General features: G+C 44.8%; 1 protein-coding gene across 5 annotated transcripts in view; it reads right to left on the bottom strand.

Moving 5' to 3' along the window:
* Positions 1-17,476, bottom strand: part of GRIA3 (glutamate ionotropic receptor AMPA type subunit 3) — a 1,128,422-nt gene that overhangs the window by 392,705 nt on the left and 718,241 nt on the right. For all 5 annotated transcript variants that reach the window (XR_014962259.1, XR_014962260.1, XM_085608118.1 and 2 more), the window contains exon 7: positions 6,156-6,323. Coding sequence is in view for 3 of the 5 variants with exons in the window: in XM_085608118.1 (XP_085464244.1) it covers positions 6,156-6,323 (168 nt within the window). In the remaining 2 variants the exon portion in view is untranslated. The remainder of the gene's footprint in view (positions 1-6,155; positions 6,324-17,476) is intronic.

Raw genomic sequence — 17,476 nt, 5'->3', positions numbered from 1 at the left:
TCTAGATGAGCTGTCAAACACATTTCCACCCATGTAAAGTTGTAGGTAAGAAACATCTTTGTTTGAAAAAAAAATACTTGAACAGTTTGGTGGTGATGCCCTGGGAGCACTGGTTCAAGGAGAAAGATAAATGAGATAAATCAGAAACACAAACCCCTACTTTGGCTGCTAAAGTAAAAGCACTATGGAGCAGAAGGGATTAAAATCTATGAGCCACCAAAAACAACAAAAAGCAGCAGTTTTGGAAAGATATAAACATGCTGGAAAAAGAAAAAACTGACAGGCGCAACTCTCTGGCTGTGGAAGTACGGGTAACGCACGTAGAGAACATATACACAGAGAAACCCGGAAACGCATCAACTGGAATAAGGCCTGATCCACCTTCAACAAGGGCCATTAACTATAGCTAACGTCCCACAGTTAAAGTAACCATATCGCTGGATAAGCAGTCAATATTGAAAATAATAGAAAGGATAAGAAAGGAAGGGGCTTTGGGCCTAATCGGACTTCCAGGAGGAATGCACAGAGAGGATCCTGCGGTTTGGCTTAGGGTCCTCATTCCCTTGTATACAGCATGCAGACTGCAGACAGATGTCCTGTACTCGTGGCGAGGGTCGCTCCTTCATCCATTTCTCAAGAAATGCGACATTACAGACCAAAAAAATTACAAACTAATCACCCTCCTGGACATTGAGAGGAAGGCTTATACGAACAAACTACTAATGGAATTAACAAGATAGATTGAAGAAGAAGGTATAATTCTCTTCTACCGAACCGGATTCCGTAAGGGCGGTTCAACTATTGACAACAACGTTGCTCTATCTTATATCATACAGTAAGCCGATGTCACAAATAACATGCCGGTGTTCGCCTACTTCATAGATTACTCTGCCGTGCTTGACGATGTTGTTCGCAACAATCTATGTAGGAAGCTCAAAAATTTGAACATTTCGGACTGCCTCCTGAAGCCTATCATCTCCCTCTACAGCGGGACCTGGGTGCAAGTAAAACTTGCAGGGGTATCCTCAAAAATCTATACCGGTTGGGGTCTAAAGCAAGGATGCGTCCTTGTCCCCACACTCTTCAATCTATAATATACATGGTGGATATGGGCAAGGAGCTGCAGACTGCTAACCTAGCCACCTGAAGATAGGTCAGAAGAAACTGTAGTTGATGCAGTATGTCAATGATTTGCTACTTCTTCACCATAAAAAATTGTCCTCCAGAAGGGCCTAGATGCCTTACACATCTACAATGAACGCAACGACCTGGTTGCCAGCCAAAGTAAGTCCAAAGTGGTGATAGCCAGCCGCTGCGCAAGACAAGACATCGCACAGATGGAGATGGGCTCCCAGACCATATCATCAGCAAGAAGTTACAACTATCTAGGGCATTTTTTGTGGCTCAGAGAAAATGAGTGCATGTCAGAATTGGATCCTCAAAGCAAAACTGCTATCTACAGTAGGCAATGCGTAATAAGCATTTCTAGGGCACAGTGAGTCTTTACTAGTGAAAGCCAGTGTCAGGGCTACAAGCGCATCTTTTGGCTTCCAAGATAGACATGCAACAATCTGATAAGACTGGAGTTCGGCCTCATGCTGCAAAAATATGAATGCTTGGATATGCATGCAAAATACTACTATCAGATCCTGAACGCTCCAGTAGGATCCATGAAGGAGGCGCTAACCTAAATATGCAGCAAAGAATAACCCCTGGAGCAGCTATTTAAACAGAGCGATGGAGACTTTTAATCTGGCAATTGAGAACTGGACAACAGAACGAATGAGTTACACTGCCATAGAGGGCACAATAAACAAACAAGTCCATCAGTTATCATAGGAAGACGATATCGCCAGACATAAGAAAAAACAATGGCAGTCAGCCCTCATTGCACCCTACGAGGCCCACAAAACACAGCCATACCTGAGCCAAACCCAGAGAAAGAAATGCCTGAAAGAGATCCTATGGGCTAGGCTGGTGCCGTTGCCGATGAAAGAGCTATATTTGAAATAGATATTACTATCACACAACATAGGATGCAGATTATGCAAATACAGAAAGTTGTCCAACCTTGTTACTACCAAGAAGGAAACTCTTAAGATCAATGTTCCTGTCTAAAGGGGCATGAACTTGTGCAGAGGCAGATTCAGTTCTCTTCAAGATGGCCGACGTTGGTGTTTTCCTAGTGCTTAACCGACATGAAAGCTTTTTATGAAAACCCTTTCTACGCTTTTGTATACATTCTTTCAGTGAATAATCCCCTTTAAGGTTGCAACACTTTGCTCAGTCGAATGAGGGGGACTTTACACCTTATTCCGTGTATTAGCACATTACTTCAGCTGCCAGCTGACGTTGATTGTTTTTTACCAAAATGGCCGAAGACTGTGTTATTTACTACCCTGCCCTGCCATAAGAGGGCATCCCGGTACCATGTCACGTTTACTTACTTGCACATAGCTTTAGGCGGCTTCAATATTTAATCAATATTGCAAATTACGGTGTTTTTATAATTTTAATCTACATGTATGTTTTTATTTGTCTTTTGACATTATTCACATATTCTCAATGCACGTGTATGAATGTACCGCACCGCGTCTTCTGCACGGATTTTTATCAAGATTACATTGGTTTAAGAATTGCAATGAATTTAATTAATCTAGCAATAAAATTCTTTCATTCATTCATTCGTCGTGATGCCTGTACTGATAGTTAACCTGTGCTTGTTGTCCGACCACCAGTTCATTCATTTTGATATTGAAGTTACACGTGCTAAAAGTGAGAGCAAGAAACTATTAATACATGCCTGGAATGTGATGCTTATAAATCAAGGCCACTACCCGGAGCACACAGATATAGAAAAAAAGCGCTCTACCGTTTTTTGGTGGCTATCATAACCAGCTGAAGTGTTACCACCAAATAAAACATATTGGTTTGGGGGTGAAGGAAACCAGCACCCTGGTTCTCAGATAAAAAAAAACCTGGTAAAACAGCACCTCGTCAGCACAGGAACCACAGGCACCACAGGTTGAGACACAGGAACTATCACAGAGCGGCTTTAAAAAAGCAACGGTTACTTACAAGGAACTATTTAACAGCACTAAAAACGCTTTGTATTCTAATACGTTATTAACCCCCAATAATCCCCAGATCACTGTCTTTCAGACTATTAAAGAACTAACTGAGGGCACTCAAAGTAGTCAAGAAATAACCCCCTTCCAATACATGTGCATACAATGAATACATTTTTGCAGAGAAAATTTGCCTACTACAAGACGATGAAAGAGGACATTTTCCCCTGGTATGTACTTCTCCTAACCTTTTACTTTTGCACTCCTTCCTTTTCAACAATAACTGTCTAACGACAACCATCAGGAGGCGCTGAACAAAGTGGTCTCTGGAGCTCAGTATGATTCCTGCCTCCTAAAATGTTTAAAGAGATCAAAGACCTACTTTTACACCTGCCTAAATCCTTATTGAATTTAGCACTTGAACAATTTAAGGTTCACTTACCATTTAAATCAGCAACTGTAAAGCCCAAAGATAACCCCATGAATTAGAAAAAACTTTCACTCTATCTCTCTCTTACCAGTAGAGGTCAATGTACTAAAAACCTATGTTACCAACTAACTATGAAAACATAAACAGATCAATAATATCTTAGAGTGTAAGCAGGCTAGTTACTGACGTCTGCATATCATGGAACCAGTTCTTCTCACTATTGCATGGGACCAGATCTTCTCGCTATTCTTAATGATCTGAGGATGAACAAGAACCATGGTTGTGTCAATACAGTGATATTTATCAGCTAATCATCTGCATTTGACATGGTTGATCAGAGCATTTTAGAAGATCATCTGGAACCTTTTTAAATGATCACTCTCAAGCTGCCAGCATGACCAATTACCTAGACCCAGACCTTCCCCTTAAATGGAGTGTCAGCCAACATCCAACATTATCACCTGCCTTATGAAAACATGTCTCCCCTTGCCAAAGTTCTCCAGTCTTTATTAATCCATACATGTTTTCAGATGATGCTCATCTCCTGGTTAGGCTTCTGGGGACCAGCCAGGAGTCAATATTTCTAATACTGCATGCAAATAATTTGAAATACGATGGAAGCTGATTGCCTTGAATTGAACATGAACACAATTGAGGCTATAATAGTTCATGAAAGAAAATACATCTGGACAAATTATTTTAGTACTCCAGAGATGGATGCCCCTCCTCCAACAAAACCAGTCAAAAGTCTGGGCTGCAATCTAAACTCTCTGTGGCTGGCAAAATATTTTCTTTGACCTACTTTTATTTGAAATGACTGAGAATAATCCTGTCCTTTCGAAATGATAGTGGAAAGAATTAGTCTGCCTCAGTGCTGATTGGATTACATCTAAATAATTACCATTCTCAATATTTAGATTATGTAGGTCATCTATCAAAAAGACTTCAGATGATCCAAAACGCAGCTAACCGACTAGTTACTGGATCCTCAAAATTCTTTCAAGCCCAACCAATCGTTGCTAAGCTAAACAGGCTCTGAATATAGGAACGGATACCATCTAAAACTCTATCCAGATTAGGCTTTTATAGCTTTACAATATACCTAGCAACATTATGGAATTTTCTACTGGAAAAACTTTGGTCTATTTTCTACCATGAATCTTTTAGGCAGTATCTGAGAACTTGGCGCTTTCCAAAGTGACATTTAACTATAACATAACATACCTTTTCCACTCACTGCTCGAATTTTTACTAAAAAAGAGTCACTGGTAAAATAATGGACTTATACTGGCCTAATCTTGAATCACGATTTCTGGTTAAATTCTTCATGGCACACACCTTAACTAACCAGTTAACTATTTATCTGTTTTTCAAAAGTTAATGCCTCATTGTTAGCATACCAATATAACATTTTTTAACTATGAATCTTTTTGCCGTCAGATTTATATCAGGTTTTTGTGAATAATTTGCAGCAGTCAGTACCTTGCCAGTGAATTGCTCACACTTGCTCTCCATTCCCCGCCCTGAAGTTACACAGTGTGCATATTAGACTGAACTAATCAAACCTTGATGCTGTAATCTAAATAGCAGTATTTCTACTGTCTGGGCATATTTTTAAGGAATTTTGGCTTGCATTCATTTAGTTGGAAAATTAAGGGGAGCACAAGGTTTCTGCAATAGGATGGACCATTGAACTGAATGTCAGTGCATAGTAACCCCTAATGTCGACCAATTCAAAGACGTTAACACAAAGGCAAAAGGTGCATGTACAAAGATTGGCAACCCCCACATACTCATCGCCAACCCTAAGTAAATATTTTAATGCCTGCAAAGCTTCCGTTGAGGTGTCATGTTGTGAGTAGAACTCTAAGAGCCTACAGCATGGTATCCTGCCAGGTGCACAGCTAGACCCCTGGACACCGGATGCTGCCACAGGGACCAGACAAGAAGTAGAGGGAGGAGCAGGAAATTCTAGTGTAAGGAAGTGCACAGACTGCATGGCTGGAGAGATGTTCACCTAGAAGTAGTGGGACAATGTACAGAGGAGGCAAGCTGTAATCAAGAATGGCACAGCACTGTAACTTCATGTTTGCTATCTGGCCTCTCTACATATGTGATACACCATGCAGGTAGGAAGAACTCTGACCTGCTGGCTTGCCAATGGTTGCTTCTGGCCACACGAAGCAACACTGAGCACAAACAAGTGGATTCAGATGCTGGAAGGTGCAACAGGCATTGAGAGGGAGCTTTTGAAGAAGTAGTTGGTAGGAAAGGTTAGGCATAGGCAATGTCTGCAAGACAAATGTTGTATGGGATGGATAGACACACCTCATTTGAATGCACAATTCTTTGGTTTCCACCTTCATTTTCTAATCTGTTTTCCTTTGCTATGCTACTGAGGCACGGTTTTGCTCTCCCCATACATGAATCTCAAAATGTACTAATGAGAATTACTAATTTAATTAAATAGAAAGTATGTGATTGGGTATTGTACTGTAGGAACATATTTGGTGTTAAATGATAAGAGCTTGATTCACCATAACATAGACAGTATACAGCCTACTGCTGAATGAAAAGCAGTACACTCAAACATCTAGAAGGGAAGAAAGACACGAAGTGAGAGATACCAATATTACTGTCAATATTTTGAACATTACCATTTTCAGTGCTCTTTCTATATCGATTCCTTGGCTCCAGGGTACGGCTGGATTCGCGAGGCAGTCACCTGCACTACCTCTCCTGGATACATCCACGCGCTGCTTCCTCAGGTAGCGGAAGGCCTCTGCGATAACCAGAACAGCATCATGGGTCAAAGCAGATGTGTACTGAAATATAAAAGAAAATGACATACTGTGATACACTTAAGGCATGGTCAAAGTGGACAATTGCTCACGGCCCCTATTTTCCTAGGGCCACCCTGGGATAGTGCTGTTCCACTCTTTATCAATTCTATTTGTCCATCTCAACCTCTTCCATTGTTTTTGTGTGACCCCACATGCATAATTTAATGTTGGTTTGTATCTTGAAAGCTTGCATTATCAGAAAATGGGTAATAAAATTCAAAGTTGCTCCAAATGGGGCCTCAAAATATGTCTTGGCAGTTGCCCCCAAAAATACTTAAGATGACACTGACAACATGTGACATATACGAGTCCTTATCTGTTAGGATGTTCAGTAGTACATTTTTCTCCCCCATAAACTTCTTTAGTCTGATGTTAATGCATAGTGCTTTATCTCCATGCAGCGTAGTTAGCTTGGCGCACTATACATGTACAAATTGTGTCTGCATTTGTCCTCCCCCTTTCCTCTCTATCTGCTCATGTTCCGACGCAGAGTAAATTATTCACTTGCTGTGTAGTAAGCTCGCAGAAAGTCATATTTGCAAATTGACTTGGGATTTCGATACATCCTACTCTCCCTGGGCTTGATTCACAAAGGGCCTCTGAGCTCGTGGCGAGGGCCCTGCAGATGTGGGGGTGTCGCCGCGCTGGGGGTGGAATCTCCACAATGAGAAGCCTCTGTGTCCAGTGCTCCAGCCACAGCTGTATGCATAAGTGTGTTTATTTTAATGTGAATAGTCTGAAAGAACAAGGTAACAGTCATTGTATGGAAGGAACTGACTGACTCCTTTAACCTGCCTGTTTCTGAATGACTAAACTACCTACAAAAAGTTAGCCTAAGCTGCCAGAACTTACAAACCGTGTTACCTTCAGAAGAGAAATTCATTGTGAGGCTGTAGTGTGCCTTAAATGTTTATGCAGAAATCTTCCACAAAGAGAGACACAAATTGAGAGAAACATGATCACAGGGACATGAAATCACAGACATTGACTCTGAGACAAGAAAGCATGAAAACTAACCAGGGACGGCCCCTCCGCTAAGGTTAACACTGTTATTATCCATTTATTTTTCACTATTGCCGAGGTAAAGGTGCAGGCGGGGTGGGGCTGCACTTCCCACACTAAGTGCGCATGGCGATTTGACCTCCCAGTCCTAGTCCCTCTCTAAAGCCGAAACACAGTGCTCAGACCAATGACAACGCTGCTGTAAGTCAGCATTGTGATTGGTCCAGGGAGTTGGGATCCTGGGTGCTTCCTGTTTCGTCGACTGAATAGGACGAGGGTGGAGAAAAGTCGGCCAAAAGGAAGGTAAGTGATTTTTTTCCCCCTTCTCTTTTTTTAACCCCCCGTCCCGCCCTACCACTACTGCCCAATAGCAGCTGCTACTGAAAATAAGACTGGTGGATGGAGACACAGGCAATATGGCCCTCATTATAAGCAGCCCAGAAAATAGCCCTGGTACCAATGTCAACGGTAATGGTACCTCTAGGGGTTGCAAAAATCCTGCCCATTAGAAGTTGAAGCTTGAGGGTTCACTAGAAAATTAGGATTTACCAGGAGAATTGGCAACCCTAGGTCAGATTTCTCCAGTAATTCCTCATTAAAAAGCATTAGATAAGATAACACAAAATAAGATGACATAACATTACATACAATGTCATATCATAAGATAAGGTGACATAGCATAAGATGACATACCATGCATGGGGCGTGGTCTGGCCACGTAGCAAGATGGCCACTTAATTACCAAACTCTGTGCTCTCAGGAGCCCCATACGGCGGCAAGTGAGCTTTTCGGGAACCTAATGCTGGTCTAAACCCTGATTTCAGATAGCCTGTTGCGTGCAGTCTTCCTGTTTGGCCCCCACCTCAGTCAGGATGGACTGTGCTGCCGCCAGCCTGAGGATCCTGTCTAATGAACCCAGGCCCCCTACCGGGCTGCGACTGCCGACGACTCCGGAGCAGAGCCTAAATACTTCTAAGGTTAGCATAGCAATGCACGGTACCCTGGTCCGGATCTCAACTCAGGCGAGACAGACGGGGTCCATGCTACCGCGTAAGAATTACGGTTAATGGATGACTACACTGATGAGCGGGAAGCGGCCCACCTGTCCTGATGAGCTACGCAGCGCCTTACATTGACGATACCCCTTCGCCCATTACACTGGAGTCGGTGAAGACCTCTTGTTGTCCTAGATAGCCCCCGTTCTCTTTCCCCTTGATAGCAAAGCCCACAGTACTAGCGGGGCAATGTGATATGATACGCCAGCTGTGACTCCCATTCATTTGGCTACAAAGTGATAATACAGCGGTACACATAGAAGTGGTCCGGTGTCGCCATGTGAAATCACTAGAAGTGGGTCATCTGACTCACAGAAGCCTGCCCTGCCCTACTGCGCTTGCTTCTGGCGTGCCTATACGGCGTTATCATTGACCTCCGGATGGCTGCTAAGATTTATGGCCAATGACAACCTGTGCTATAAAGAGCCAATCGCCAGTTGCAGGGTGCGACGGATGTGAGACCCAACATTACGGACTTCACTTCCACTTCTCCAGAGCCACAGTGTACATATGCCAGTAGTGAGTGAATGAGTGAGTGCACTGATCATCGGGCCTTCTACAAGTGGGTTCAGAAATGGCCCTCTTGCACGGTCCTACCCTGGACGGAAACACCTGGGAAGGACAGACCACCAAAGGACCACCTCACGCTTTTGGAGGCCCGCCTACACCATTATTGGTCCCCACACTGGCCATTTCCGACTGCCGCCCCCATAGGTGGGGTGACCCTCAACCCCAAGCATATACAGTGAAAAAGATAGCCTCATCAGGGAAGCACAAAAAGCGACAATTAAGGTATAGAAGTTGCTATTCGCTGCCCTTCAATAGTCCTTCCTACCATACACCCTACCTCTACTCTCTAACCTGAGGCACGCTTGGGACCTGCCATATTCATTCCTGCGGCAAAATATGGGCTATCTGAACTCTTTCAGAAGGAGGTTTCTCCTTAAACATCCTGCATCTGCGTTGTATACTTCAGCCCTCTTCGATGTAGCTCCTCTCACCTAGTTGGTCCACTGCCTGGTGCAGCTACATACCAGGGCTGAAGAGATATCACCACATCAGCGCTCTCTCCTTGCCCGCTCCACATGTACCTAGGTTCACTATCCACTGCAATGTAAACATCAGTTGAGCGAAGCACCTACATACCTGGGTATCATCACAGAAGAGCCAGGGATGCCTTCTGACAAGGTGTCTGAGAAACCCGCTAGACAGATCCATTTTACAGAAGCTCTAAACCAGGGCTGCCCCACCTCAGATACACGTGGCCCCCCCCTCAACTCAAAAACCACCTAACCGTATGATAGCAACCTCACCAGGCTCCACCACGGAACGGATACTCCAGGAAATTTCTGCTGTGGACCGGCGGTAGGAGGGCATGCAGACATCCATATCTGCCCTCATGATCGAGACTAAATCTATCCGAACAGACATCGCTGGATTCCAGAGCCGGATGGATGGCCTCACTAAGTGGGTGGTAGTAGTAGAGAACCGTCTCAATACTCTACCGAACGGGGACCAACAACTTCTCTTCCTCAGGAGAAAAGTGGTAGACCTGGAAGACAGAAGCTGCTGGGACAATGTCTGCTTTGGGGCTTTCCGCAGAAGATAGAAGGATAAGATGCCAAATCCTTTCTCAGAGAATCCCTTTCAAAGCTCACAGGTCTCACTTTCGACCCGCCATTGAAGATGCAGAGAGCTCATTGCATCGGATCACCCAATACAGGAAAAAATATGTGGCTGGGTCCACTCGTCTGCTTCCTACGTTATGAATAGGCTCGCAAATTGATCACAGTGGCCCGAACCCATAACCCGTATGTATTCGAAGGTCATGAGATCAGGATGGCCACAGATTTCTCAAAAGAAACTAATGACCCTTGCAAAGCCTCCCTCACTCAGACACCGCCTGTGATAATTCAACATCAAGTATGGCCTCTTTGAGTCCACACATTTGCTGATCACCAAGGTGGAACTATCCAACGAATTCTTCAATCCAGACCTTTGACAATTCATGGACAGTATTCTTCCTCAAAATATGGAATGTACATCGACCTACCTTCATCCATGAGAATACTGAAGCCTGCTGCTTTGACGCCCGCTGAAGAAGACAACTGGCTGAGTGCCTGAGTACCTACTTACTTGTTATGTATTATTTGTTCTGTAATGTTCCTCTCTTCCTGATCCCTTCTCTCACCCCCCAATTTAACATTACTCATGATAATGTTTAATTACCATCGTTGCGTTTTGTAAAACTTGTTTGACTGTACTCTCCATATTGTATGCTTCATGTGGTGCTGACTATTTCCACCTGATCCCCTCTTCTCCATTACCACTGCATTTTCATAATGCATACTCCCCCCTCCACTATATTTTCAACCTAACCTTTAAATTATGAACCGAACACCCTCAACCTCAACTCTGACATCATCATTGCATTGGTGCATCTCCCGGTTGACTCTGTCGCCTGAAAGGGGCACCTCTGACACCCATAGCCTGAAAGCTTTGACCCGCAGAGAGCAGTCCCAACCCCCAGTGCTGTGCCTTTTTTGTGCAGCCCATCTGCTCCTCCTATTCCTCCCTCACCCTCCAGCTTCTTCCAAGCCTTGCTCCCCCTCTTCCCCACTTACCCATCAACATGCATGCAAGGACTCTCCCCCTCCCAACCCCCCAGTCTATTAGGAACCATTTGAGAGTATTATTGCCTTTATCATTGGCCCTTACCCTTGCCCAGAGCTTTCCCTCCCTTCTCCTTTCTCTCCTCCTCCCTACCCTTGCATAGACTCTTCCCATATTCCTGCCCACGTCTGTTCCTGATACCCCCTCACCCATGCAACTTCCACCTCTCTACACTCCTACCTACTCTTGCCCTTTCCCCATAATCTAACAACCCTTCTCCCCCCACCCGCTACCCCTTAACAACCAACCTACTTTTTCAATTCCCAGTGCATACATGGCAGCGACTGCTCCTTCTCCCTCCCACCCATTATGCATTGTCTCATGGAATGTCAACGGTCTCACACATTACATCAAGCATAAGAAAGTACTCTCTTATCTGCAAAGGAAAAGAGCAGATATTGCCCTTTTACAAGAGACACACTTGGATGCTGTGGAATCATCCAAGCTGCGCCAAGAATGGGTTGAAAAAGTCATCCATTGCGGCTTGATGACACAGACCTCCACCAGGGTGAGTCACCCACGGGAATGTGGAGTGGCTATTCTCTTGCGCAAATCCTTACCCATAGCAACTGTCAAAACTTGAGTTGACCTGGATAGCAGATATGTCTTTGCTAAGTTAAAACTAGGAGGCAGAACCCTGTGTTGGTTCAGTATATGCCCCAGGCTAAACGCTCCCTTCTCCTTAACCTGAACAGCTTATTAGTGGAAATCAGGGCAACCAGTTATGCCATTAGTGGGGGCTGGAATCTTGCCCGCGACACCGTCTTAGATAGGACAGGCCCCCTGGACAGGAGTAACAAGGGATATAGAGCCTAGGTGTAGTTTCACCAGGCTGTAAGCCATGGCAACAGAACATCCAGAGATATCGCTCACTCCAGGGCAAGGCCCAGCTGTGTTCTCATCTCTCAGACTACTTAATTAAAAATAAGGCATCAGTTAATTCTTGTAGTACTATATGGGTGGCTGCGAATGCAACTATCCATGGGCAACTGATGAGGGAAGCAGCAAAGGCCAACAAAATGACATCCCTTCATCGCATTGAACTCGAGAATTCGATTACCTCTCTCAGCGCCTGTACTCATACCACCCCACAGTGCCCAATCGCCGATGCCTAGAACTAGCCAGAATGGCACTCAATAACCTGTGCACCTCCAAAGCTGATTATGCCCTCCAGCGTTTAAACAGCAGACATTACGAGCAAGGTGAGAAAGCAGGCTGATTACTCACAGCACAGCTGAAACAGCATGAGGCAGCCATGGTTATCCCTGCCATTCGTACGGAAGCCGGTGTGATCCTTAAAAAACCCCAAGACATAGTGAAAACATTTGCATCATTCTATAAGTAACTGTACAGCCTGGAGACCCCGGCAACCGAAGACCAATTAACCACCTACCTTGCAGATATTGAACTCCTGTACCTCACAGACAAAGGCAGAAACTTACTTGAAGGAGACATTAGAAAAGAAGAAATTGTGACAACCATTGCCAAATTACCATATCACAAGTCCCCGGGAGAGGACGGTTTTCCAGTGAATATTATAAATGGTCTGGAGAAGAGGCGATTGACACTCTACATGACGTCTTTCATGAGCCTGCTCAGACAGCCTCACTAAGCTCTATTTCTAATAGAGCGATAATTGTGGTCATTCACAATCGAGGCAAAGACCCACTTTCTTGTGGTAGTTATCGCCCCATCGCCCTCATAAACGGGGATGTTAAGATCTTGTCTAGCATTTTGGCGGCACAACTTCGCAAAGTTATCCCGTCCCTCATCCACCATGCAGAGGTTGGATTTGTCCCAGGCAGTTCTTCCAGGAACCACCGCCAAACATTATCCCATACTTTGTGGACTGCAAGAGAGATGCCAGAAGATGCGGCGGCTCTCTCCCTTGACGCAGAAAAAGCGTTTGACCGCATTGACTGGGATTACCTTTTTGCCACCATGAAACACTTTGGCCTAGGCGACCAGTTTATCTCCAAGGTCCGCTTACTATATGACAACCCCGTAGCCCAGTTCAACTGTGGAGGATTTATTTCGGATACTTTTCCAATCTGAAGGGGCATCCGTCAAGGTTTCCCCCTCTACCCCCTCCTGTTCCTGTTGGCTATGGAAGCCCTCGCCTACCTTATTGGCCACTCACCGCAGATACAGGGTATACCTATAGCAGAAGGTGTTTCCAAACTATACCTATACGCTGACGATATCCTTCTTACTCTCAAGGATCTCTCTCACTCTCTGCCAGCTCTGCTAGAGATTATTGACAGGTTTGCAGTCCTGTCCAGGCATAAGGTGAATGGGGCAAAAGCAAGGCTCTCCCACTTTCTTCGGGTACTACAAAAGCATCGATTGATGGTTACCCCTTTCGCTGGAAATCGACGCAACTAAAATATCTGGGAATTTTGGTCAACTGAGGCATGGAAGGAATGGTCTTGAATAATCTGTCACCCCTCATAGCACAAATGGAAAAAACTATTTTGCCAAATGGTCGCTCCTGGGTTTCTCCATGTGGGGTAGAGTGCAGGACGTAAGGATGGCCACGTTACCTCGCTTTACCTACGCTCTAGGAATGCTACCGATTGTAGTGCCTCTATCCATACTGCGTAGACATAGACGCCTGTATATGGATCTTTGTCTGGGGATCCACTTGCCCCTGCCCAGCCGTTGCCAAATTAATAGCTCGCCACTCCCACAGTGGTTTGGGTTTACATTCTCTGGAGAATTACTCTCTAGCACTGCACCTTTCGCAATTAGTCTATTTACTCCCAGGTATGCCTGATCCCCCACAATGGGTCTCAGCAGAACACTCACTTCTTGACCGTGATGACGGCCTTGATTTTCTCCACAGAGACGGCACCCCACGAACATCCCCTCCACATCCAGTGATGCAGGCTACATATCAAGCATGGCATCAAGCACACCGTCTTCTAGGCGTCACCCATCGTTTGCACTCTAAAGCCTCACTTTGGGGAAACAAGAGGATCCGAATAAACGTTGTGTGCTTCACTGGCCTAGTTGGAAATCAAGAGGAATCCAGACACTGGACCAGGTCATATTGAACGGAGAGTTTAAATCCATTGCCTTGCTTAGTGAGGAATTCAGTCTCCCATCGCAACAAGCTTGGCGACACCTACAACTCCAGCACTGCTTGAGACAATGCCTGGGCCCCTATTCTTGGACATTGGAACCCTCACCAATATTGGACTATCTCCTGATATGCGGACAGCACAAGGGAGTGATGTAGGGATTGTATGGTGCAGTAACTAACCACTTATATTCACAACCACTCCTTAGAGGTCTTCGAGAGAAATGGCAGGAGCACCTCCACATCACCATTGAAGAAGAAGACTGGTCGTATATCCTGGAAGCCCTAGACAGAAGAACTCAGGAAGCACGTTTGAAATTCTGTCTTTTCAAAACTTTACATGACTGGTATTGAACGCCATTGAAACTGCAACGAGCAGGATTCCTACCACGCTCTAAGAGATGCCCAGGAGTAAAATGCGTCCATCCCCATATCCTATGTGAGTGTCCTTCTATACAGTGCTTCTGGGCTTACGTATGGGATACTCTAAGTGAAACAATATCCCTCCGACTCCCCCTTACCCCATCTACCATTCTACTGCACAATCTTGGGGATTCACCCGACACCGCCTGCCCACAACGCCGCCTTTTGCACACTGCGCTCTCTACAGACAAAATTAGCATTTTAAGATAGTGGAGATTGCCTCACCCTCCTTTGCAGGAGGACTGGATGGTAGCAATGATTCAAACGGTGTCTCACGAATATGTTATATATGGCATGTAAGACCAGGAGGAAGGGTTCCAACAAACATGGGCCCCTTTCCTCCGAGACCCCTGAATGTCCACTGTCTCATCTATTTTTCCCCTCTCTCCCCCGCTCTTCTTCCACCCTCTTCTCTGCCCTGTCCCACACTTGCCCTACGCCCCATCCTGTCCTCCTTACTCCTTCCCACCCACATCCCCATTTTTCCCCATACCCTTCCTCCTTATTTTCCCCTCCCCTTCAGGCAGGGAGACAGTATCCTCACTCATCCATGGCCATCTAGCACTTCTGTAGGTCCAACTCCGCCCCTTTCCCCAAGGATTACTCTGCCTAACTCATCCCATGACTATAAACGCTGAGGGGTGCTGGCTATTATACACAGTATGCATTCAACCCTGCCTAGTCCCAAGAGACACTTGCCTACCCCTTCCTACCCATTTCTCCCCTTTTCCCCTTCCCCCTCCTCCTCTCCTTCCTCCCCCCTCCCCCTTGCTTTCTCCTGTTAGAGAACAATTGCCACTACAACCTACTGTATGACACTCACTGATGGACGTAGACCCCTTATCATTGAACATATTTAATCCCCCCCCCCCCCCCGGACTATCCTGCTGTCTTCCACAGGTTCTAATATTGGGCAATACTCCCGCATGATCAACTCTAAGGTCCTGTGCTATGGATAAAGTCTACCTCTTTGATATTGCTATATAACCCATTCCCCACTCCTTATTTTCCCACCCCATCCTTCCCCCCCTTTCCTCCCTCCTGCCACGTGTTCCTTGTCCCCTGTGTGGCCCCAATCCCTTCCCTCCCTTCTGTTCTATGCAGTTGTCCTCCTTAATAGCACACTCATACCTGTGCTGTCACCAGACCCCTGGGAGCCTGCCACGCTGTACTTTCCTTATATTGATATGTTCACCTTCGATTTTCAATAAAGAATTACGAAACAAAAAAAAAGATGACACACCATAACATAAGATGACATAACATAAAAATCAAATCGAATTTCCACCAACAGCATTGGAATCAACTTGGCCGCCCCCCTCTCTCTACTTGAGTCAGTAAAACCCTCTGCTCTCCCTTATTGACTCGCCATTTCACAAAATAAGCGGATAGCCTCGGATACATCTTCTGCAAAAGGAGAGAGCACGAAGAATGAAAGGAAAGCAATCAAACCTCAGCCTTGTATGAAAACACTCTGTAACACGTGTCTGACGCGCCAGCACACAAAGCCTACAAGGTTGTAATTATTTTAAGCACTAAATAAAACATGGAAGGCAACCTTAATAGAGCCCATTGCAATGCATGCCAAAAGATCAATGTTTTCCACCTTATTTGACTCCCGCTTGCACATGCATGAGTGCGCTCACATCGACGCGCAGGAAAACTGCAGCGAAGCTGATTACATTAAACACCGGGGTTTCAGTCTCCAGGCAATTTCGGTGCCAAATCACAAAAAAAGTGCATAATTTTGAAAGCACTGCATTTTTGTCTGATTGCTAAGAAACCTTGGCAGGCTTTGCAAATGGAGATTAGATTCGTGCCCTGCCTTTTCTCAAGGCAGGGGGGCACTCTCTGATATTATTAAAATAGGAGCTAACGATTTTCTGTTATTCTATATCTGAATGGGGATTTTTTTTTAGCTTTATACTTTTTTAAAAAATAAGAAATTATACAGACAAGCCTGTATCATATAAGAAATTGAAAAATAAATACTTAGCAATAAATAATACAATTGCATATACAGACACAGGTATTAGAAATTATAGCTGTGAACCACAAACTAGGACATTTTTAATAAAGCCCTTTATATCACGTCCTATGAGTACGTTGCCCTACTTGGATCTGTTACTCGGTCTGGGTCACATCCTGGCAATTAAAATTATGAAATTATGTAAAGTCAAAAAATAGTCCTCGATGTGATCCGGAAAGCGAATCAGAAACAATAAGCAGACATTCAATAGATCTCCACAAATATGAAATTGTGTCAAGGTTGAGAATTTACTTTGACTGAAGGCCTTGATTACAGTACAGATTAACAATATAAACTACCTGCTCCTTAATGAAACTGCAAACTGAGCCTGGCTTCGACACTAGCACAGATATTCCCACTGTTTCATCTTAAAGGCGCAGTTGACATTTTGCATTTCATGATATTTGCGTTAAGATTTTATTACCCGAGTGAAATCTTGTGTAGAGTATAGGCCTACCTTTGGTTCATGGGGATTTCCAAATGTTTCTACTTCTGTGTCCTGGTGCAGTTTTCCCATTTAAACAGGCAATTTTACGTGAATTATGGAATTCAGTGAGATAAAAATTTCATTTCATGTCACCTTCGTGGTCATAAACTCGTACTTGACCCAGTCTACTGTTAAAGCTCCCATTATGGAAATGTTGTAATGAAAACAGGTATGTACCTCTGACATCCTTCCAGCAGCAGCCGGCACTGATCATGGGTGGAGGGGCGGCTGTGGAGGTGTTGTTAAATAATAAAATTAAAAAATCACCCTACCTGCTTGCTGCGTCCTCCTTGCCACTCCTCCTGGTCGCGTCTCTCCTACTCCTGCCGGCAGGAACAGGAAGCAGCCAGGAAGCACCAGGGCTCCACTGAGCCAATCACAATG

This window comes from Triturus cristatus, chromosome 5_2, assembly GCF_964204655.1.
Source record: "Triturus cristatus chromosome 5_2, aTriCri1.1, whole genome shotgun sequence".
Classification (NCBI taxonomy): domain Eukaryota; kingdom Metazoa; phylum Chordata; class Amphibia; order Caudata; family Salamandridae; genus Triturus; species Triturus cristatus.
The sequence above is the reverse complement of the archived record's forward strand: the minus strand, read 5'-3'. Positions and strand labels throughout refer to the sequence as shown.